We start from the raw sequence: 18,008 nt of genomic DNA, 5'->3' as shown, positions 1-18,008 counted from the left end.
GTCATCACGGAGACCTGTCTGCTCTACTACTACTACTACTTTGTTGATTAACAGAAAAGTAATTATGTAGAAATAGGCTTAGTGGTCTGTTTATAGCCTAAAAAGTGATTTAATTTATGCTTCGAAAATCAACAAAAGTGGTTTTCATCTGTGAAGATACGAAAGAGCGGTGTTGAGAGGAAAAAACTTCCCCTGTCTTTTTTCCATTTCTCTTCTTGCGCTCAGTTGAACAGCCAATCAGATTGTGATCGTGAGCCAATGGTTTCTTTCGCCAGGCAGCTTCACCAAGAAGCTGCCAACAAGGGCCGACGAGTGCCAGCAGTGTGGGACATACCACAAAAACCCGGGGCCACAAATGACGTCGGCTCGGTGTTTTCAGGGCCATACAGGTCATAAATATTCTCTACGCCCATGGAGTTGTGCGATTATCTCTCCTCAGCATTGTTCAGTTCTTTGTCTTTTGATTGAACCTCTGCATTTGTGTATTCATCACTATTATGTGCCACACAGAGATAGACGCTTAGGAACGGATCATTAAACAGAGCTTCGGTCTAGTGGACTGAAGCAGAACAATAGGATCAGGGCTTTATGAGGAAGTAAATGGCATATCATTGTTTACCTGGCTTTAATGGAGAGTTGAGGCTCAGCTATTGCTCAGATGGTGACCTTGACAGTCATTTTAAATAGCTATTAAACAGAATAATCTTAATTCAGAGGACCACTTTAAGTAATATCTTATTTTTTTTTGTTTATTTTTTAAATAAAAAATCTATAAACAGGAGTTCTGAGTAAAGATTATTCTGTTTGGGCCCTAAAGAATTCTCTTTCCCAAACTGCAAGGGAAAGTGTTCATTTTCATTCTACCCGAGTTTCAGGTGCCAATCAATATCTTATTATTAAGCCTCATCAGCCTCAGTCTCAATACAACCTGTCCTGTTGCCAGCCCAGATTAATGCCAAGGTGCCAATACTGGCTCAAGAGTTTTATAGAAAAGGCTGAAGTTTTCTTCTTCCCTCCTGATGCTGATTCACTCCAAATCATTACCGCTTTCATTGAATCCACTGTGTTTCACAGACACTTATCTTTCAGAAACATGTTTAAAAGTCAAAACGGTTTGTAGTTTTTATAGGCAAACTGGGACAACACATATCTGTATTTTCCTGCTGAGAAAACGTTATGTGCTGAAATATGACATTGTGGTTTGTGTGTCAGTGGAGGTTTGATGGCTAATCCTGTGTTCCACTGCGGTCCCACTGGCACAGACCCGGCTGTTCAAACGAAGGGCAGAGCCGGGCTGACAGCGAACCAGCAAGTGTCCCGATAGCCTTCTAATAGCTCTTGTAGTATTGGTTCTTTCCCCCGCCTCCGCTTTAATGCAGGCCCTCCTTCTCAGGCCACCGACGATGGGGGAATAGCCTTTCATACAGGAGCTACTTCATGCTCAGGGTCCTGCTCAGTCCGATATGATTCATTCTGACAAATCCCTCACCGTATTGATGTTGATCCAGAAAAAAGAAAACAAAAGTTGAAGGCAGAAGTTTGTCCTCCCTAAAGTTTTTTTTTCTTTCTTTTTTTTTTTTTTTTATTAGAGAGAGGGTCAGAGTAAAAACCGACAGAGAAAAAAAAATGGAAGAGAAAAAGAGGAAGGTGAATTTTCCTCAGGAAGTTAATGAAAGTCCTTGAAGTGAGGCGAGGGAAGCTGTCACCTGCCCTGGTGATAGATAGCAGGCTCACTATTATTAGCATTCCCAGCCCCAGCCGAGAGTTTTATGCCTTACTAGAGCCATTTGTTGATTAATTAATCAGGTAATGTATGCTATCTGTGCTACAAAAGAACCCAGATATCGCTCCCTTGGCCTCGCCCGGGCTCTCTCTGCAACCACAAACCAGGACCTCCAACCAGGCCACGGCACATTTCAGAGATTATAATTCCAAAGCAGCCGCTACCAAAGAGAAGCCATTTGCACAAAGGCACTGGCTGCTTTTAATGTCAAATACAATAATAAACATTCGTGAGGGAAACAGTCTCCCATTTCATGAATATATTCACTTCCACCAGCCCAAAGTCAACCTTGTCTGATGTAATTTTTTTCAGCTTTCACAGAAAGTTTGCAAACTGTCAAAAAAAAGAAACAAAAAAAACCCCCTCTGCTATGGGGAAGGTAAAAATAAACTCGGAGTGAAGCACAGCGAGTCTGGGAGACTGCAGCGCTCAATGCTTGCTCCTGTTCTCCTGTCTGAAATTGAATGGGACTGCTCAAAAAAGCTTGTGTGAAACATCGAATTAATCAATGTCTGTGTGAACAATGCAAGAACATTGAGTTACGTTATGTAATATAAACAGTCAATAAAAATCCAGTTATTTTCTGTGATTCTATTATGCGATTTATTGAATTTCTTCTCACTTGCGGCCACACGCCCCATAAAATTTCTGTTATTGGCTTGTTTGTACAATCTTCAAATATGTTTATGTAAGCGGCCTGGTTTCCACCAAACTGACAGTTATTTAAAGTTTTTTTTTTGCCATTTTCACATTCAAAATCAGTAAGGTATGACAGCAGTACACAATGACAGAAGTATATAGATGGCCTCATTTCTTGTAATTGAACATTCAGCTGTAAGTTTTCCTGTTCAGCAGTTAAGTTCATGCGATATGGTTCACTTTTCCCTATTTCTATGAAAGAATCCTCAAATATTATTTTATCCAGATATCTGTTTCTTTCTTATGTCATCCCTTCACATTTTCCAGGATACCTTATTGTAAGAAATTGGACATAATTCTGCATTTTTTAGTTGTTGTTGTTGTTGTTGTTGTTTTGTTTTTGTTGAGTAACTTGATTAAGCCATTTCTAACTACACTGGGTCCACCACTGCCATGTTTCTACAGACAAACCAAACGCAGGCTTTAAAGACGGCCTTTCACGTTTGTCAAGTATTTAGCCTTTTTTGCATTATTAGCAACTACTGTTGGTCAGGTTTACACAAGGGGTGTTCACCTGGGTGCAGTCTGAATTTGCACCACTAGATACCACTAAATCCTGCACACTGGTGCTTTAATTTTTTGTATAGGCTTGGCATAATTCTTGTCATAAATCTTTCAACCGCTATGTAGTGTTCTTCTTCCGTCAGGACTCATTTCAGACCTGTCAGTTAGAGATTTGTAACACACAATTTGTAACATCTTTACTCTAAAGATTGATTATATTTAGAATATTTGAGCCTTCCTCTATGAGACATGATTATAGAGTGTGATGGCCCAATGCCTATCAGGGTTTTAAGCATCCATGATAACCTTAATTATACCATGACATAAATCTTGGTGTATATACATGGTGTTCAGATGATGCCTGTAATTAGGTTGTACATGCCCATACAAATAAAAAAACAAACACATATAGTTGATGGAGTAACACTGTATTTATTGTATACGGTGTACAGATGTGCCTTTATCTGCATGTGCAAGAGAACCATCATGTACACTTCCTGGATATCTGTCTGTAATATTTCCCTTCTCTGTATCTTGCCATTTTGCACTTCCTCTACAGCTGGCACCATTGTGGAGGAAGCAGGAAATGACATCATTCTTTTTTTTTTTTTTTTTAATGATATCGCCTTTCCCATTCTGTCTGACCAGAGATAAATTCTGTTCTTGTGCATCTGATCTCAGTGTCATGCACAGGCACACACTGTTGTCAGTAATAAAGTCTCAGCCAGGGGAGTCAGATAATAGAGTTGTCCATATATTGTGTTTGTGAGTATGCAGCGCTGTAAATTTACTGTACTCCCCGTCAAGTGCACGCCTGTTTTCTATTTTCCATTCCTCATCATTTCCTCGCACCCCTCAGTCAGCCAGAGTCTCCAGTCATTTATTCTGCCCAGCTCCGTGCTAGGGCAGACCGGAGGAATTTATGATCATCGGGCCCGGCTCATTCTCACCTCGCTGTAAAGCTGTAATGGATTTACTGCCGCCGTTGTATCACTCCCATCATTAAAATGTAAAGGTTTGCAACGTTCCCTAAAAAGTCACAAATGATGCCAGCGAGCCCGACCGTCTCCTCCACTTACATTTCGCCTGGCTGCAGGGAGTTTGCTCACTCCTCTCTCTAAACTAAATCATGTGCTCCCATCACTCCCTGTCACTGCTCCCATCATTCTAAGTAAACTCTACAGCTCAGGGAGAAAACCTGAGCTCATTCTCTTTTAAAACAGCAGAGTGTTGCCATTTTCTGCTTTTCAGGCTTCCTGCTAAGACTGCACGCTAAATCCTTCCTGCTGTCCTGGATGGAGACATTGCAAGGAGGGAATTCACTATGTCGAGTTATCTTTTGATATGGTTTGATGCATTTTGATTGCATTTATATGAAAATTGCCAAGTTATTCTTTCAATAACGAATGAGTACCTGGGGAGAGGCCTCCTGCGCTGTCTCCCCAGTACAAACCCGGCCTGAAGATTTTGACAGTTTGACACTTTAATTTCCTTCGGAGGATTTCACCTGAATTTTCAGAACAAAGGCAGAGACATGCCGCTGCAGGAAAAGAAAAAAAAAAAGGTCCATATTGGCTTGGAAAATATTAAGCCTGTGTTGCAATTAAATCGTCTCCTCCCCTCACTTTTACTCAGGTTCGGAAAACACCGGAGGGATGAGCGGCCAGGAGACAGGATGGAGAGGAAGGGCTCCAGTAAATCTAAAGCTGAGGACATGCAGGCGTCTGAAGAGGAAACCCTGCGGATGAGGCTGGAACAAGAGAGGTGAGTGCTCAGACAGAGCATTGGCTCGCTAAAAGCCTAAACAATTAAGTCCCAGCCGAACAAAGGGAGAAAAAAAAGAAAAAAAAGACAGTGCTGACCGGAAAATTAGCAAACAACCTAATTAGCAAAATGGTGGAGCAAGGTTGGGAAATTCTGGGAAAGCACTCAGATGTCAATTTGTGAAATGTCCCTTTCTTTTATATCAGTACATTAAAAAGATCATTTATGGATTGTTGTTGCCTGTGCCATTCAGAGGCGCTGACCTCCTAATGGTGTTCGTAGGCCCCTGCGGATTTGACATGATTGAATGGTGCTCATTATAATAGTGAAATCGATGTAACTCTGCATTTGTCTTCTCCTGCTGCTCGCCCGGGTTGTTAATTGCTGAAGAATACGCTGTCCCTCTTTATCCTCCCCTCTTGGCTCCATGTCCTCTGGTGTCTGTGGACATTAGGACGTCCAGAAGAATAAGGCAAGGCATCGGTTTTGCCGCGCGCGCCTCATTCCTCACTGGCAAGCCCCATTTAATTCTCTCCAAAGGGGAAGACAATATTGGTGGCAGGGTGAATGAAAAGACAGCTTGCTGCCTCCATTGTTCTCCACCAACCAAATGAACTCAGTAATCAAACTGCTGTTGGTAATGACAGCTAATTGAATAGAAACAATGGGGCTTGATACCGCTCCCACTGACGGCAAAGTGAAAGAAGGATGGATGGCTGTCGAAAATGCATGGGACCACAGACAAGTGTGCACATAAAACAAAACATTAAAAAAAGCTTACAAAGGCCCTCTTCCTTGCTGAATGGAACATCTGGAGGCCTTGCTCAAAACATTGTAGCATGTTTCCTTTTGGTATTCAACTATGACTTGCAGTGAATGCGCTGAGGATGTAAACCCCCTCTGGACGAGGGCCCAACACATTTCCCTCAGTCCACCCTGGAGACCGGTGGGCCTGGCTCTCCATCCGGATCGGTCCCCTTTGAGAAGCTCCCAACTCGACTGTCACGCTAAGCAGTAGAATCACTACAGACATGCAGTGGGCATGAGATATATACAGCACACAACCCTTCCCTCCAAACAAACACATACACAGTATTTAAATCCCGTTCCTACTTCTTTTCTTTCCCCGCCATCACTCTGCTTCTCTGTGTGCCTCTTTTCCTTGCAGCACACTGTCATTCCCTTGTCTTGTTTGTGTCCGTTCTGCATGTGTGAGCTCCGGTCTCCCCGTGCAAGAGGGCAACCTATTCCTTCCTTTTTTTTTACCTGTTCCCAAATCCCATCACTCAGCCAGGCTGGGATCGTCCCTCAGTTAATAGAAAGGGAATCCTGGGGGAAATTGTGGTGGGTAATAATAAACCAACCTGCCATGAAGACAAGTCGATATTCAAAAGCATCAGGGTTCAGCAGGACGACAGCTCAGAAATCCATTACTTCTTGTAGTTTTTGGTCACGCTACTGTATTTGATTGTTGTACCCCTCTGCTTAAGGCACATGCTCTGATTGATTACACCGCTGCCACGGAGACAGGACCATTTAAGAGTGCGTTTTATAAAATTATGGATCGAAACCATAACGGGTTTTCGAAGCTGGCGATCATCAGCCGGCACTGTGTGTGTCAGCACGACCTGGGATGGGACGCAGCCAAACTCCCGGCCCGGCTGACATTAGCGATCATTAATTCGAGCAGACGGTTTTGACAGGGGCTTTTAGTGATTCAAAATAGGAGTCAGCGGAGAGGTGAGATGGATTAATTCATAAAACCTGCCCTTTTTACTCTGCAATAAGGAAGCTACGGCTGTATATTTAAAACTCTGACCTTGATTTGATCCATGGAATTTATGGTTTGGCCTGCAATCTTTGCAGACACAGCTCGTTTATTTAGATTGAAAATCATCCTCTGATGATATCTTGTCAGCCAGCTTATGGACTGAAGATGAGGGAGAAAAAAAGTACATAAAAGTTTGATTTCATTTCTAGAGCACAGCACAGTGCAGTGCATCCACTTGATGAAGAGTGGTTATCAGCAGCATTTGTGCTGCTAAATTCTGGCTCAGTTTGTACAGCTCCTGTGATTGACTGTTTCATGTCTCATCAAGGCAGCATTAGAACCTGCAGTTAGGCTGATCTAAATCTTTGTTCAGCCCATCAGGGGCAGCCATTACTCTGGTTTCTTTATGCCTGTGGACAGCACCCAAGACACCCCTATCGTATTGGCTCACGTTGAGACAACTGTAGATACAACAAGCCCTCTGATTGGTCCTCGGGTGGGTTGGAGAGCAGCCGCTTCTGTGGCTGTGGCCCTCATTCATGCGAGGCCGTGGGGGAGAAAGAAAGGAACACATGGCGGGTGGTGTTGGTGGAGCTTCTATCAGTCTCCCACTTATCTCTGCACACGCTAGCCCTAACCTATATTTTCCCGGCCAAAGCGGGGAGCACACAAAGGCAACCTGACAATGTTGCTTCTTCATTTTCTGCCTGAACTGAACTCCTTTCTCTCTTCCTTTCTCTGTGGTAGCTGATTATGATGTCCATTCTGTCTTATCTGCTCGGCTCTGGTTGGCTTTCTAATCAGCGGCCAGCACTCCACTGCCACTCTACTTGTTCCCGCTCCCCAGACCACAGCAGAGCACATCACTGCTTTTTTTTTTTTTTTGCTTTTTTTTTTGCTTTTTCCTCAATAGTAGCCTGCTTCCTCTCGTTTGTTGTTAGACTTCCTGCTGGCTCCAGACAAACAAAACATGGCTGGTTTTTCTGGAGTGGGTCAGTCAGCAAAAGTCACTTTCAGCAAACCTGGATTTGGCCTGTTTAATTTAAGACGAGACATTCTTCTCTTATACCATGTTCAGTGTACAAACCTTCATGATACGAAAAATTAATAAATAAAACAATCTGCTGTAAGGCAGGTCCTTCTCTGTTCTTTCATCACAGCGATTGTGGACACAACGTTATCATTCCACTTTATCAAACCATCTCATTATTTCACTTTCCTATTCGAGTCTCATTTGCATAGCGAGTTCAAAGGAAGCTTCGACTGGCTGATTGGGAAAAGTGATTACATTTGTAATTATATTGATACCTACAGCAAGTTAATGTGATTGTTACACTGTGAATTAACACCACGAAACTTGGACAATTATCTCTGTGATTGCATTATACTGTTATGGGCCAAGTGTCAACACAAAAGATGGGCTATCGGAGGCTTTACGGTTTAGCGCAGACAGCTGCACGCAGTCATTTACTGCAGTTTGATTAGATTCAGACACATTCTGCCCTCCATCTGCACTTCAGAACAACAGAACATGTTTTGGTGAGGAGTTATTAAAAAGAAAAATCTATTCAAGGCAGCTGGATGAGAAAAGTAAGAGAGCAAATACATTCTGTTTCATCCAGCACGGTAACAATGCATATTGAAGAGGCAGGCTTTCAAGCTTCTAAGTGTGCTGACTTCAAAATGAGTAACTCAGAGTACAGACAGAACCTGTCTTCAAACCCCCTCCCCCCCAAGTCTTCCCTTGGGTATATTACATATTGACAAACATATGGAGAAGGAGTCTGCTGGCTTTGTTGGTCCCAGCAAACAACCCTGTTGGATGAATACTGTGATTTATTCATTTGTGGGGAGGAAGGACTTGAGGTGAGCTCACATCTTGCTACCACTACACTCTGGCTTTCAATCTACAAGTCTGTGGAAATGACGGTCTAATCTGACACTTAATTTGCTCTATGAAAACCAAACACAAGGAGAAAAATAAATTACTTGATGAAAGTCCAGTAATTAACAGAGGCCTAACTTTATTTTTACTGACATTGTCGTATTATAGGAACATAATGATTTGATTTTCCATGCTGTAGTTTATTTCTTCATTATAATAAAAATGGATAGAAAAACAAAGGCACTTAAAAGAAAATATGTGAAACTACATTTTTTTACAGTGTGCCCATTCAATGCGCTAAAGTAATGTAGAAATAGTTTTTGACGTAATAGTCATTTGCGTTCACATTTATGTGCTGAAATGAAGATTGAGCCGCAGTTTAATTAAAAACTCTGTTTTCAGCTGGCATGGTTTTCAGACTCAATTTAGTGAAAAGAGAAGAGCCAAGAAAAACAACAACAGGGAGAACAGAAAAAAGTTGAAAGGGAGAAATGTTAATGGGAAATAATGTTGGCCAACACATATTTTTCTTGAAGACATGGTCAGGCAGTGGATTAGGGGTTGAACTTTAACTGCCCTGAAAGCCTCAGCATTAGACTGTCTAGACTGTCTGTTAGCCTGGAGGAAATGCCTTTCCACTGCACTGTTATGAAAAATAAGTAAGTAACCATTAAAGGTACGCATGAGGTCAATTGTACTTCTAAGAAACATCAAGTAAAACACAAACAACACATAGAGACAAGATAGATATATTCCACAGTGTGGCTGTGGTGAAGCACTACGGCTCAACTGTCCCCTTTTTCAAATGAAGTCTCACCGGGCTTGTTGCATTAAAAACTACAGTGTCCTCTCCTCTCAAACATACTATCTGATAAGAGGAGAAGAGAGGAGAAGGGGCTGGTAATTGGGGCTGTACAGTAATAATGTGTTTAGCGTGTGCAGCACTTTCCTCAGTGTTAACATGCCGGGCCATTAATTGGCTAATGGAGTATATATGGTACAGCGCGGGGGTGGTCTCTCAGGAGAACATGGGGGGAAGGAGAGGAGTTGGAAGTGCAGCAGCAGCTGCAGGTTGCCCGGAAAGAAAGCAGTTTGCAGGTGTGGTTGAACAGGAAGGTGTGTAGTTAAGAAGCGGGTTACTGAGCAGAGAGATGGCCTCCAATCTGCAACTCTGTTTCCTACAAAGGGCATTCACACACTTAAGATCATGATTATGTAAAAATGATAAAAGAAATGGTTTCAGTGTCAAAGTATTGGTCACATTTACCTTTTGACCTGATGATGGCACCAGGTGAAAAGAATAATCAACGTTGTTACAATTCATCCTGAGGGGGAGATAAATATCTTCATATTCATGTTGAAAGGTGATGCGTAACTGTAATTTTTAGGTGACAGCACTGTGAAATCACCAGTAGTTTTCATTCTTAACACATCAACAGGAGACATCTCGAAGAAAATGTGCAGTTTGCAATGTAGCGTTCAAATCAAGCTCGACGTGTAGAGACCCACTGCCAACTAGCCAAGGGTGGAAACTTAACATTGTATGACAAGCTTTTCTTCCAGACAGCCGGAACAGGTTGGTGTAGGCTTCACACTTTAGACTGACAGGTTTGGATTGTGGAGATGCTTTCTTCAAAAACACACGCAAATGTAACATGATGTTAGAAAAAGAGCATCAGACCATCGTGTTTCCGACTGAAACTGGACTTTTAAAGTCCAAGTCAAAAAATTGTACTGAATTGAATTTCTCAAAAATGGACTAACATGCCCAGATAATGTGGTTGGAAGTCGGTTTACTCTTTCATATATACGACTTATTTGGACCTGAACAGACCTCGGTGTTCTGCGCGTCCACCACAGTCCCCCTGCTGGCCACTGACCTTGAAGTCATCCGTGGCATAAGTCAGTAAGGGAAGCAGTGAAAAACAAAAGTAGAAGACAACAATGACGGTATTGATACAATGTATATTATGTAATGTACAGCAGCGAAGAATCATTCAAGTTTTCACCATAATAGGTCAAGTGGATGAAGGTTCAGGAGTAACAAGCTGAAATGGTGCATATCACCACCTGCTGTGGTGAAGTCAGACATACTTCCATCAATAAATCAATTCTCCCCTGGTGTTTGTCTACTGGGACAATGGCAGTGGTCCAATTAAATGGTCTAATTGAGCTCTGACCATAGCTGGAAACGTACTGACTGGCTGACAGATCTCTTGTACCACAAACAGAGCCAGGACTTCTCCCCCCCAGAGAATGTGAAGTGTTAGGAAGAATTGAAACAAAAGCTTATTTTCAATTTTTTTTTTTAAGCGGATAAAAGGAGCAAAGTTACATTTCATTGACCAGATGCAATGACAATAATGACAACGGCATGACTCACATGTTTAATATTTTTTTGCTTGTTAATATCCTTTTATTGAAATGCACCTCTCATCTTTATCCATGTCAGACTCCTGAGGCCTGGCAGAGAAGTCTCTTTCTGTTAGCGTCATGTCGCCAGTCTAGCCAAGGCCATTATCTCATCCCAAATGTCAATAATGCCATTTTTATGAATCTGATTAGTCCATAAAACGCCAGAGGGTCTTGAGATCCCAGCGGACTTCCGTGAACCTGTGGTAACATCATTGTCTAGGTCCTTCCTGGCAGAGATCTGACATCAATTTAGCCAGATGGTAGCTGAGAAGGGTTCTGAGAATTAGTGTTTTGTTTTTTTTTCTCTCAATGTGAGATACGAGCTCAAGTTAAAACACACATTTAGTCCACATTGTGCTGCGAGTTGATAATTTCCATACAGTCTGCAACAATGCAAAAAATGATACGCCAAACCAGCTTAGATGCTTTATAAATGACTGCATATCATGCAACATTGCATCATGCCTCAGTCAAAATCTCATTCCGCAGATAATGCTGAGAAAATGGGATTTTGGACAGCTAAAAATAAACTAGGCAGTCTATGGGTATGATGTGGGAATTGGGTTAATCCTGCACTGAAAAATGGTGATGGTTTGAAATGTGATTACTGTTATTAAAATACACAGACATGGGAGAGAGAGTTAGACTACGGGGGATTCTCACTGTGTTCCAAACCTGTCAATCATCTGCAAGGAGCAGCGGTGGGGGCGGGGTCAGAGGTCAGTTATGACCCGAGGTATTGGGGAAGTCAAGCACCAGTGGGAGGCAGCCTACTTGTATGTATGTGTGTGGATCTGTGTTAGCCTACAGCAGGGGTACAACATCTGGAACTAGTGAGCAGTCTGGTTGCTGCTGCAAGGGTCATCACGGTGGGAGGTCAACCCCACCCACCTTCCTCGCCGCCGCCTATCCTCAGCCCTTCTTCTCTCTACTCTCCACTGTCCACCTAATCGCTCCCCCAGTGTCAGTCCTCCTCACTGTCATACGGCACCATGACCGAGTCTTGTTAGCTGCGGACAGATGGGCATTCACATGGAACCATTCTCTGAGACAGGAAAGGCCCTGTGAAAGGCTCTGTTGTGTAGAAGAGGTCCAGGGGAGAGGAACGGCATGTAGGGAGGGGAAGCGGGCAGGAAGGAGGACAACTAGGTCTGCCTGTCTCCTCCTTACCTCCCTTTGTTTGAGGATCTGAGAGCTCTACACCCATCTCAGTTATTAGAAAAATAAAAAATTGAATAATACTGCTTGGCTTCTCTTACTAATGTGGAGGAAAGCCACTTTATAAGTTTTAGGAGGTCTTCCCCTGGTCCCGACTGATCGATATCTGAGATTAAATTTAAACATTACTATGATGCCTCCTCACTGTACCCCCTGTACGCAGTCACATCTCCTTGTTTCCATTAGCCTTTACAAAAAAACACATGTAATTCTTCAGTTAGTATCATCATCTAAATTCCCAGGCACATTTTATGGAAACTTTTCCAACCTTGAGAAAACAGAATAAGAACTGGATGTGTTTTTTACATTTGCAATTTGAATATCTCCTTTTACAGACTTGCTTATGACTTATTATCAGAAGCAATAAAAATCACACTGGTTTTAGGAATGCACTGTTAAATATAAAGGTGCCGTGATTGAACGCTTCCACAAAAACTTAACATAAAATACGAAACAGCTTTAAAGATATGTCTTTGAGTTAAAATACAAACTTTCACCATGAAACTTCCCTAGCTAAGTGTGCAATTAAATCATTTTTGTAGTAATAGTAATAGATTTTCTGATATGAAATTGTTAAATATGCAATATAACCCAAACAAAAAGTCTTGACATGTCGTGTATCCCCTTCAGAACCAATTGATATTGGGCAGCTATGATGGAAAGATATGGTTCTTCTGCATTACCTTGCACTTGTCTGAATAAACAATCTGTGTGTCACAGAATACAGGCGAAGACACGGGAGCTTCGGGAAAAGCAGGCAAAGGAAAGGGAATATGCTGAGATCCAAGACATCATCGGCCACACCTTCAGCTCAGATGAGGAACACACCTATGCCGGCATCGGATCATTAAACTCGTCGGTGGATAGCAGCAGCATGGATCCTTACAGTCACCACTACCATCTCCCCCAGAGTCCCCAGAGCCCTCACCCTCCCCAGAGTCACCAGGACAACGGTCCACCCCTGGAAGCGCTGTATGCCCAGGTCAACAAGCCACGCAATGGACGGCCTGCAGCTCCAGACAGGTAAGGGGGTGCAGAAATAAGTCCATATGCAAGCACTGCAGGGTTCCGACTCCATATGCACAGCCACAACACTCAAGGCTGAACAGTATGTTTTGTAACTCTCTACCTTTCTCATTCATTCAAACGGCAGTAAATAGCTTTGTGTCTTGTGCTTCATGCTTTGCAACAATCACGTTCATTTACACCTCATGTATAATGTATAAGCAGTGGTGAGATTGTATTTGTTCACTTTCACTTGTCATGGCTGACACGCTGCATAGAAAAACAATGAATTTTACACAATGTTTTATCGCTGCCTCGTCCCACGAGGCGTTGCCCCGTGCAAGCCAGCAGAGTCACCTGGCAAAGTAAAAACAACACAAGCCTATCAGTAATTCTCCATGTGTTAGAATTTAATATCAGGCAGCCTTTTTTTTTTTTTTTCATTATCCTTGGATCACAGGTAATCCTCCCCGGCCTCTCACACACCTCTTCCAGAGAGTCATGCTGCATGCGAGTTCAGCCTGTTTGTCGCTGGGGGGCTGCTCATAACCTGCATGTCAACACGAATATTTGATGTGACGACAACACAATGCAGGGTTTAGTTTCATATACTGTGCTGATAGCACAACAACAAGTGAAAGAAAATATCACGCTGTAAAAAATATTAATTAACAAGTAAAAGTCAAAAAGTATTAGCTACTGTTAGTACATCAAGTGATACTTGATATACAGAATCAAAATTCATTTCAGAATCATGTACATTATCAGTTTATAATCAGTGATGCATTAATGTTTAGAGCCCTTTAATGTTGCTGCTGTGTGGTGGAACTATAGTATTACATTACCATCACTTTAATTGTATTGCATATTAATAACAATAATATCCTTGAATCAGTTTGGATTAGGTTCAAGGTTTTACAATGAATTTAGTCTGGTACAATATTTATATCTGAGTTGTAGCGCAGTAAACTTACGCAGTTTTATAACTAAAGCTTGGACTTATTTCGCTCTGCTGAGTTATGAGGGCTGCAGATTTCTTGCAGGTCACATCCAGTGGTGACATGCAGCAGATTTCTATCCCCCATGGTCTCCCGGAACCTTTAGGGGTGTTTTTAATGGATCGCATAATGCCCATCTCCTGTGATTGACAGATGTCACATGGGGGCGTGTGACCTTTCACTGCTAGGCTCAGGTGGGGTGGGGTGCATGTGTTTCTTTGTGTGACTATGACTGGGTGCCTCTGTGCGAGTGCATGTATGTTTTTTAAGAGGATTTGCAGAGTCTCCATCCTGTAACACCCACCACCCCCTCCCTGTGACAGAGTAGATATGACAAGGTTATCTGACCCTTATGATAGCCAGCAAAATCCATGTGCCAATACATCCGGGGCTTAGTGAAGGACACCGATCCTTATGTCTAAAGTGAAGGTAACCTACACGTTTCCTCAGGATGACCTTGTTGTGTCACAGCAGCTATCTAATGTAAACTATCCCACTTCCAGAGCAGAAGTTGATGATGAGATTGGAAGCTAGCCTTAAAAATAAAGGCTGATAGACAACACTTGACTAGTGTTCAATGAGCCTGTGTATTCAGATCACAGAACTCTCCGATGTTTGTCAGTGATAGACATGATGCTATTGATTCCCAGTTGGAATATCAATAAGCTCTGTGTGGGTAATACAGTATACAAGCCTTAACATAAGACAACCGTGTGAGTGATTGATCTCGTTTTTTTTTTTTTTTTCATTTATTGCCAGGGAGTATTAATAGCAGTCTGCCTGGTAGCTCCCACAGTGAAATAAAGAGGAGATGGGATTTATGCAAAACACCTCCCGCATGAAGGGCTGATTGTAAACAGATGCTTTGACACATGACTGTTATAAGATATTTTCTAATAGTTCTGGTTGCTTGGGTTTATTTAGATTTAGCCACATTTACTCTGACCATCTGGAATGTGCTCTAATATTCAGTGTTTTGTTTTGTTTTTATTATCTTACAAATCGGTATAATATCATTTTATATTAAAAAAAAAACAACAAATACATTATAGTATATATTAACTCTTCTCTGAAATCCATCGGTTCCAAAAACAACAAAGCAACATAAAAAAAACTTGTCTAATCTTCTCCTTCCCACTCTCCTGTTGTTGCAGTTTCTTCGAAATAATGATTTCTCACCTTCACAGGTTTGTTTCCCCATAAAAAGTCTTAGTATTGCATGTTAATTATAAATACACGCTTATATTTAGTCTGGGGCCTGAGCCTTGAGTATTGATAGCATGGTATGGAGTTTTATTTGTAGGGACAGGATTAGCTGTCGTGAGTGTTGTGATTTGATTTGAAATATGCACCGCATGTTCAACACTGCATTTTTGTTTTGTACCTCTAGCTGCTTTGCATATCTTGTGTATGCCAGCCCCAGCTGTGTGCCTATAATATTTGTCTTGCTGCCTTTGAGATATAATATGCACGGGTGCTTATTTAGCTTGGATGCTTTCCATTTACGATTTGCAAAAAAAAAGGAGCTTGAAACACATTCAGATTCAAGACCCCTGTCACTTGTCTATCATAACAAACATAAACAGACATTTGCATTTCTAAATTAAACTTAATAGAACTTTCATTGTCAAATATGAAGCACCAACACGCCCGAATATACAATTATTTCTGACTGTTCCGTGTTTTAAGAGAGACTGGATTCTGAACTTTTTCTTTTCCCATTTAGAGATCCAGTCTGACTTCCAGTTTCTTCACTTTCTGATCTCACCGGTGCTACTTAACCAAATATTTTGCGGCCGTAGAGATAACACAACTTTCCTGTTTGAAGGTCGGGGAAAAGGAAGTAGATGGTGGTTTGTTCAGGGAAGGCTGCTCATTCCTGCCTGTCAGTCAGTCTTCAGTATGAAAGAGAAGAATGAGTAGCATTTAACCCTGACCTGGATACTGTTACTGCCTTCTGAGGTATCTCACAAGGATATTTGAGTTATTTTCTGGCAAAGTCCCATGGTCAGACATCCTTGGATGGCAGTCTCAAACTTTTGGACACAAAAAAACAGCACTGTGTTGCTGTCTAGCGGCCACAATCTCACAGCGGCCACAGCAAACGATATTAAATGTTTATATCACCATGGTGGAAGTCATATCCTGATTACCATATGACCTCTAGAAGCATTGCACAACTGCACAAATCTTGCCATTTAAATGTGGTTCCAGGGAAGTAAATGGAAGTAAATTGAGTTGGAATTAGCTGACAGCCTCTCTTTATTTTTCGGTCAGTGCTGAGAAAAACACATCAAGTGCTGAACAGAGTCTGCTGGAGGATGACTACACTTGAACTAATCAGTATCCTACATCTGTAAGCCACCTTTTCAAACATTTGTATAGCTGGAAAGACATCAAACAATGCTGGTGTATCCAGAAGTCTAAGTTCTCATCAGTTTTTTTAACGGTCTACCCTCCGGCGCTGTCACTGCGAAAACAGCATTTTAGTCAGTCAGAAGAGGTTCTTTAGATCCAGTCAACTAATTGGAGACACTTAGGGGCCGTCTGGTTGATGTGGGGAGGTGCTCCTTCTAAGAGGTGGTGGGAGTCCACATGCCTGCAATTGACCCCTATCGTTTGCATCTTTTTTTTTTTTTCTTCACGTGTTCATGCACATGTGCATTTATTTTGCGCCAAAACAAAGACATTCACCCATGTCTTGCCAAGGCTTTCAAGCTGCTCTCTTGTTTATCCACTACAGTTAATAAGAAGAGGCTGCGGCTGGATAAATAGCCTGGGTATATGCCTCTCTCTGATAGACCTCTGGTAATGGAACCCTAATGGGAAGGTCACTGTGACTGTAAAGCTGGAATGAGTCAGACCTGAGCCTATAAACCCGTGGAGATACAAGGGCCCCTGGTTGCTGTGGGCGGCCAAAGATCCTGCCCATTCTGCCATATCGGGTTTTACTGTTCCTCAATGGGATCACGGTACAACAAGAGCTCATTTGACAATTTATTACCAACCTCCAGGTTATTAGAGCTGGCAGCACCAGTGGTGTTTTGACAATGCTGTCAGACTCAGTAAAACAGAAGTGCACCAATAGAAATGCAGCATTCTGTCATGGTCAATTTTGTTAAACCCTCGTATAAAGCAAAACGTAAATATCACTTTCCCCCCTAAAACCTGTCGAATGAGGTCTGCTCTGTTACTGAGTTTGCATGAAAGTGAGCTCTACCCAATCCCCCCAACATGGTGTTTTCTTTTTCACTTGTTTTGTTTCACCTTATTAAAGAAAAAGAGTAGACCTAGCAAAATAGAATGACCTCATTTCTCGACAGTCGACTGACGAGTCAACCCCTCCATCTGCTGAGGGACCGTGGGGTTTGGGTGACTGGCGTTGGATGCTGCGTTTCAGAACGACAACCTGACAGGTGCCAGGCTCGATGGGATTTGTGGGAAGCAAGCGTGAAACAAAGCATCACCTTTGAAACCGCAATTTGATTGACTGCTGCTCCCATTACCCAGTCGAATTTCTAAAGCTCCTTAGAGCATGGGCGAGGAAGAGTCAGGGAGACACAGAGAGGAAGAGGTGGAGGGAAGCAGGGAGAAAAAGATACAGAGCTCATGGAGCTCAGCAGTGCAAAGCCCTTGAAGTCCTGTGAAACTCAGCAGCTCCAGCAAGGCAGGCAAGCAGGCAGGCAGCAGAGAGGGAGAAAGAACCCAAAGATCCTCACCACCAAGAACCACTCACTGTGCTGTTTTTCCCCGTGCTCTCTCCACACTAAATTTCAGTCACTTTGCATGGACTTGAAATTGGATTATGAGGTAGCTAATGCATTTTCTGCAGCTGATAAAAGGTCAGGCTTTTCATCTCGGGAGAAAGTTTGTAAAGATTTTTCCCTTCGCTCTCACCACCCCACCACTCTAAAGACGTCAACGAGGTGGGAAACATTAATTTGCGGTGAGTCACGTTACACTTCA

At 42.3% G+C, this 18,008-nt stretch overlaps 1 protein-coding gene across 5 annotated transcripts in view; it reads left to right on the top strand.

The window, feature by feature from the left end:
• The window catches only part of LOC119008605 (partitioning defective 3 homolog), a 377,798-nt gene that overhangs the window by 283,846 nt on the left and 75,944 nt on the right, over nucleotides 1–18,008 (top strand). For all 5 annotated transcript variants that reach the window (XM_037079110.1, XM_037079112.1, XM_037079111.1 and 2 more), the window contains 2 exons: nucleotides 4,622–4,750; nucleotides 12,760–13,062. In XM_037079110.1, the coding sequence (XP_036935005.1) occupies nucleotides 4,622–4,750; nucleotides 12,760–13,062 (432 nt within the window). The remainder of the gene's footprint in view (nucleotides 1–4,621; nucleotides 4,751–12,759; nucleotides 13,063–18,008) is intronic.

The sequence above is a fragment of the Acanthopagrus latus genome, chromosome 19, assembly GCF_904848185.1.
Source record: "Acanthopagrus latus isolate v.2019 chromosome 19, fAcaLat1.1, whole genome shotgun sequence".
Classification (NCBI taxonomy): Eukaryota; Metazoa; Chordata; class Actinopteri; order Spariformes; family Sparidae; genus Acanthopagrus; species Acanthopagrus latus.
Note: the sequence above shows the minus strand (reverse complement) of the source record. Positions and strands in the feature narration are given on the sequence as shown.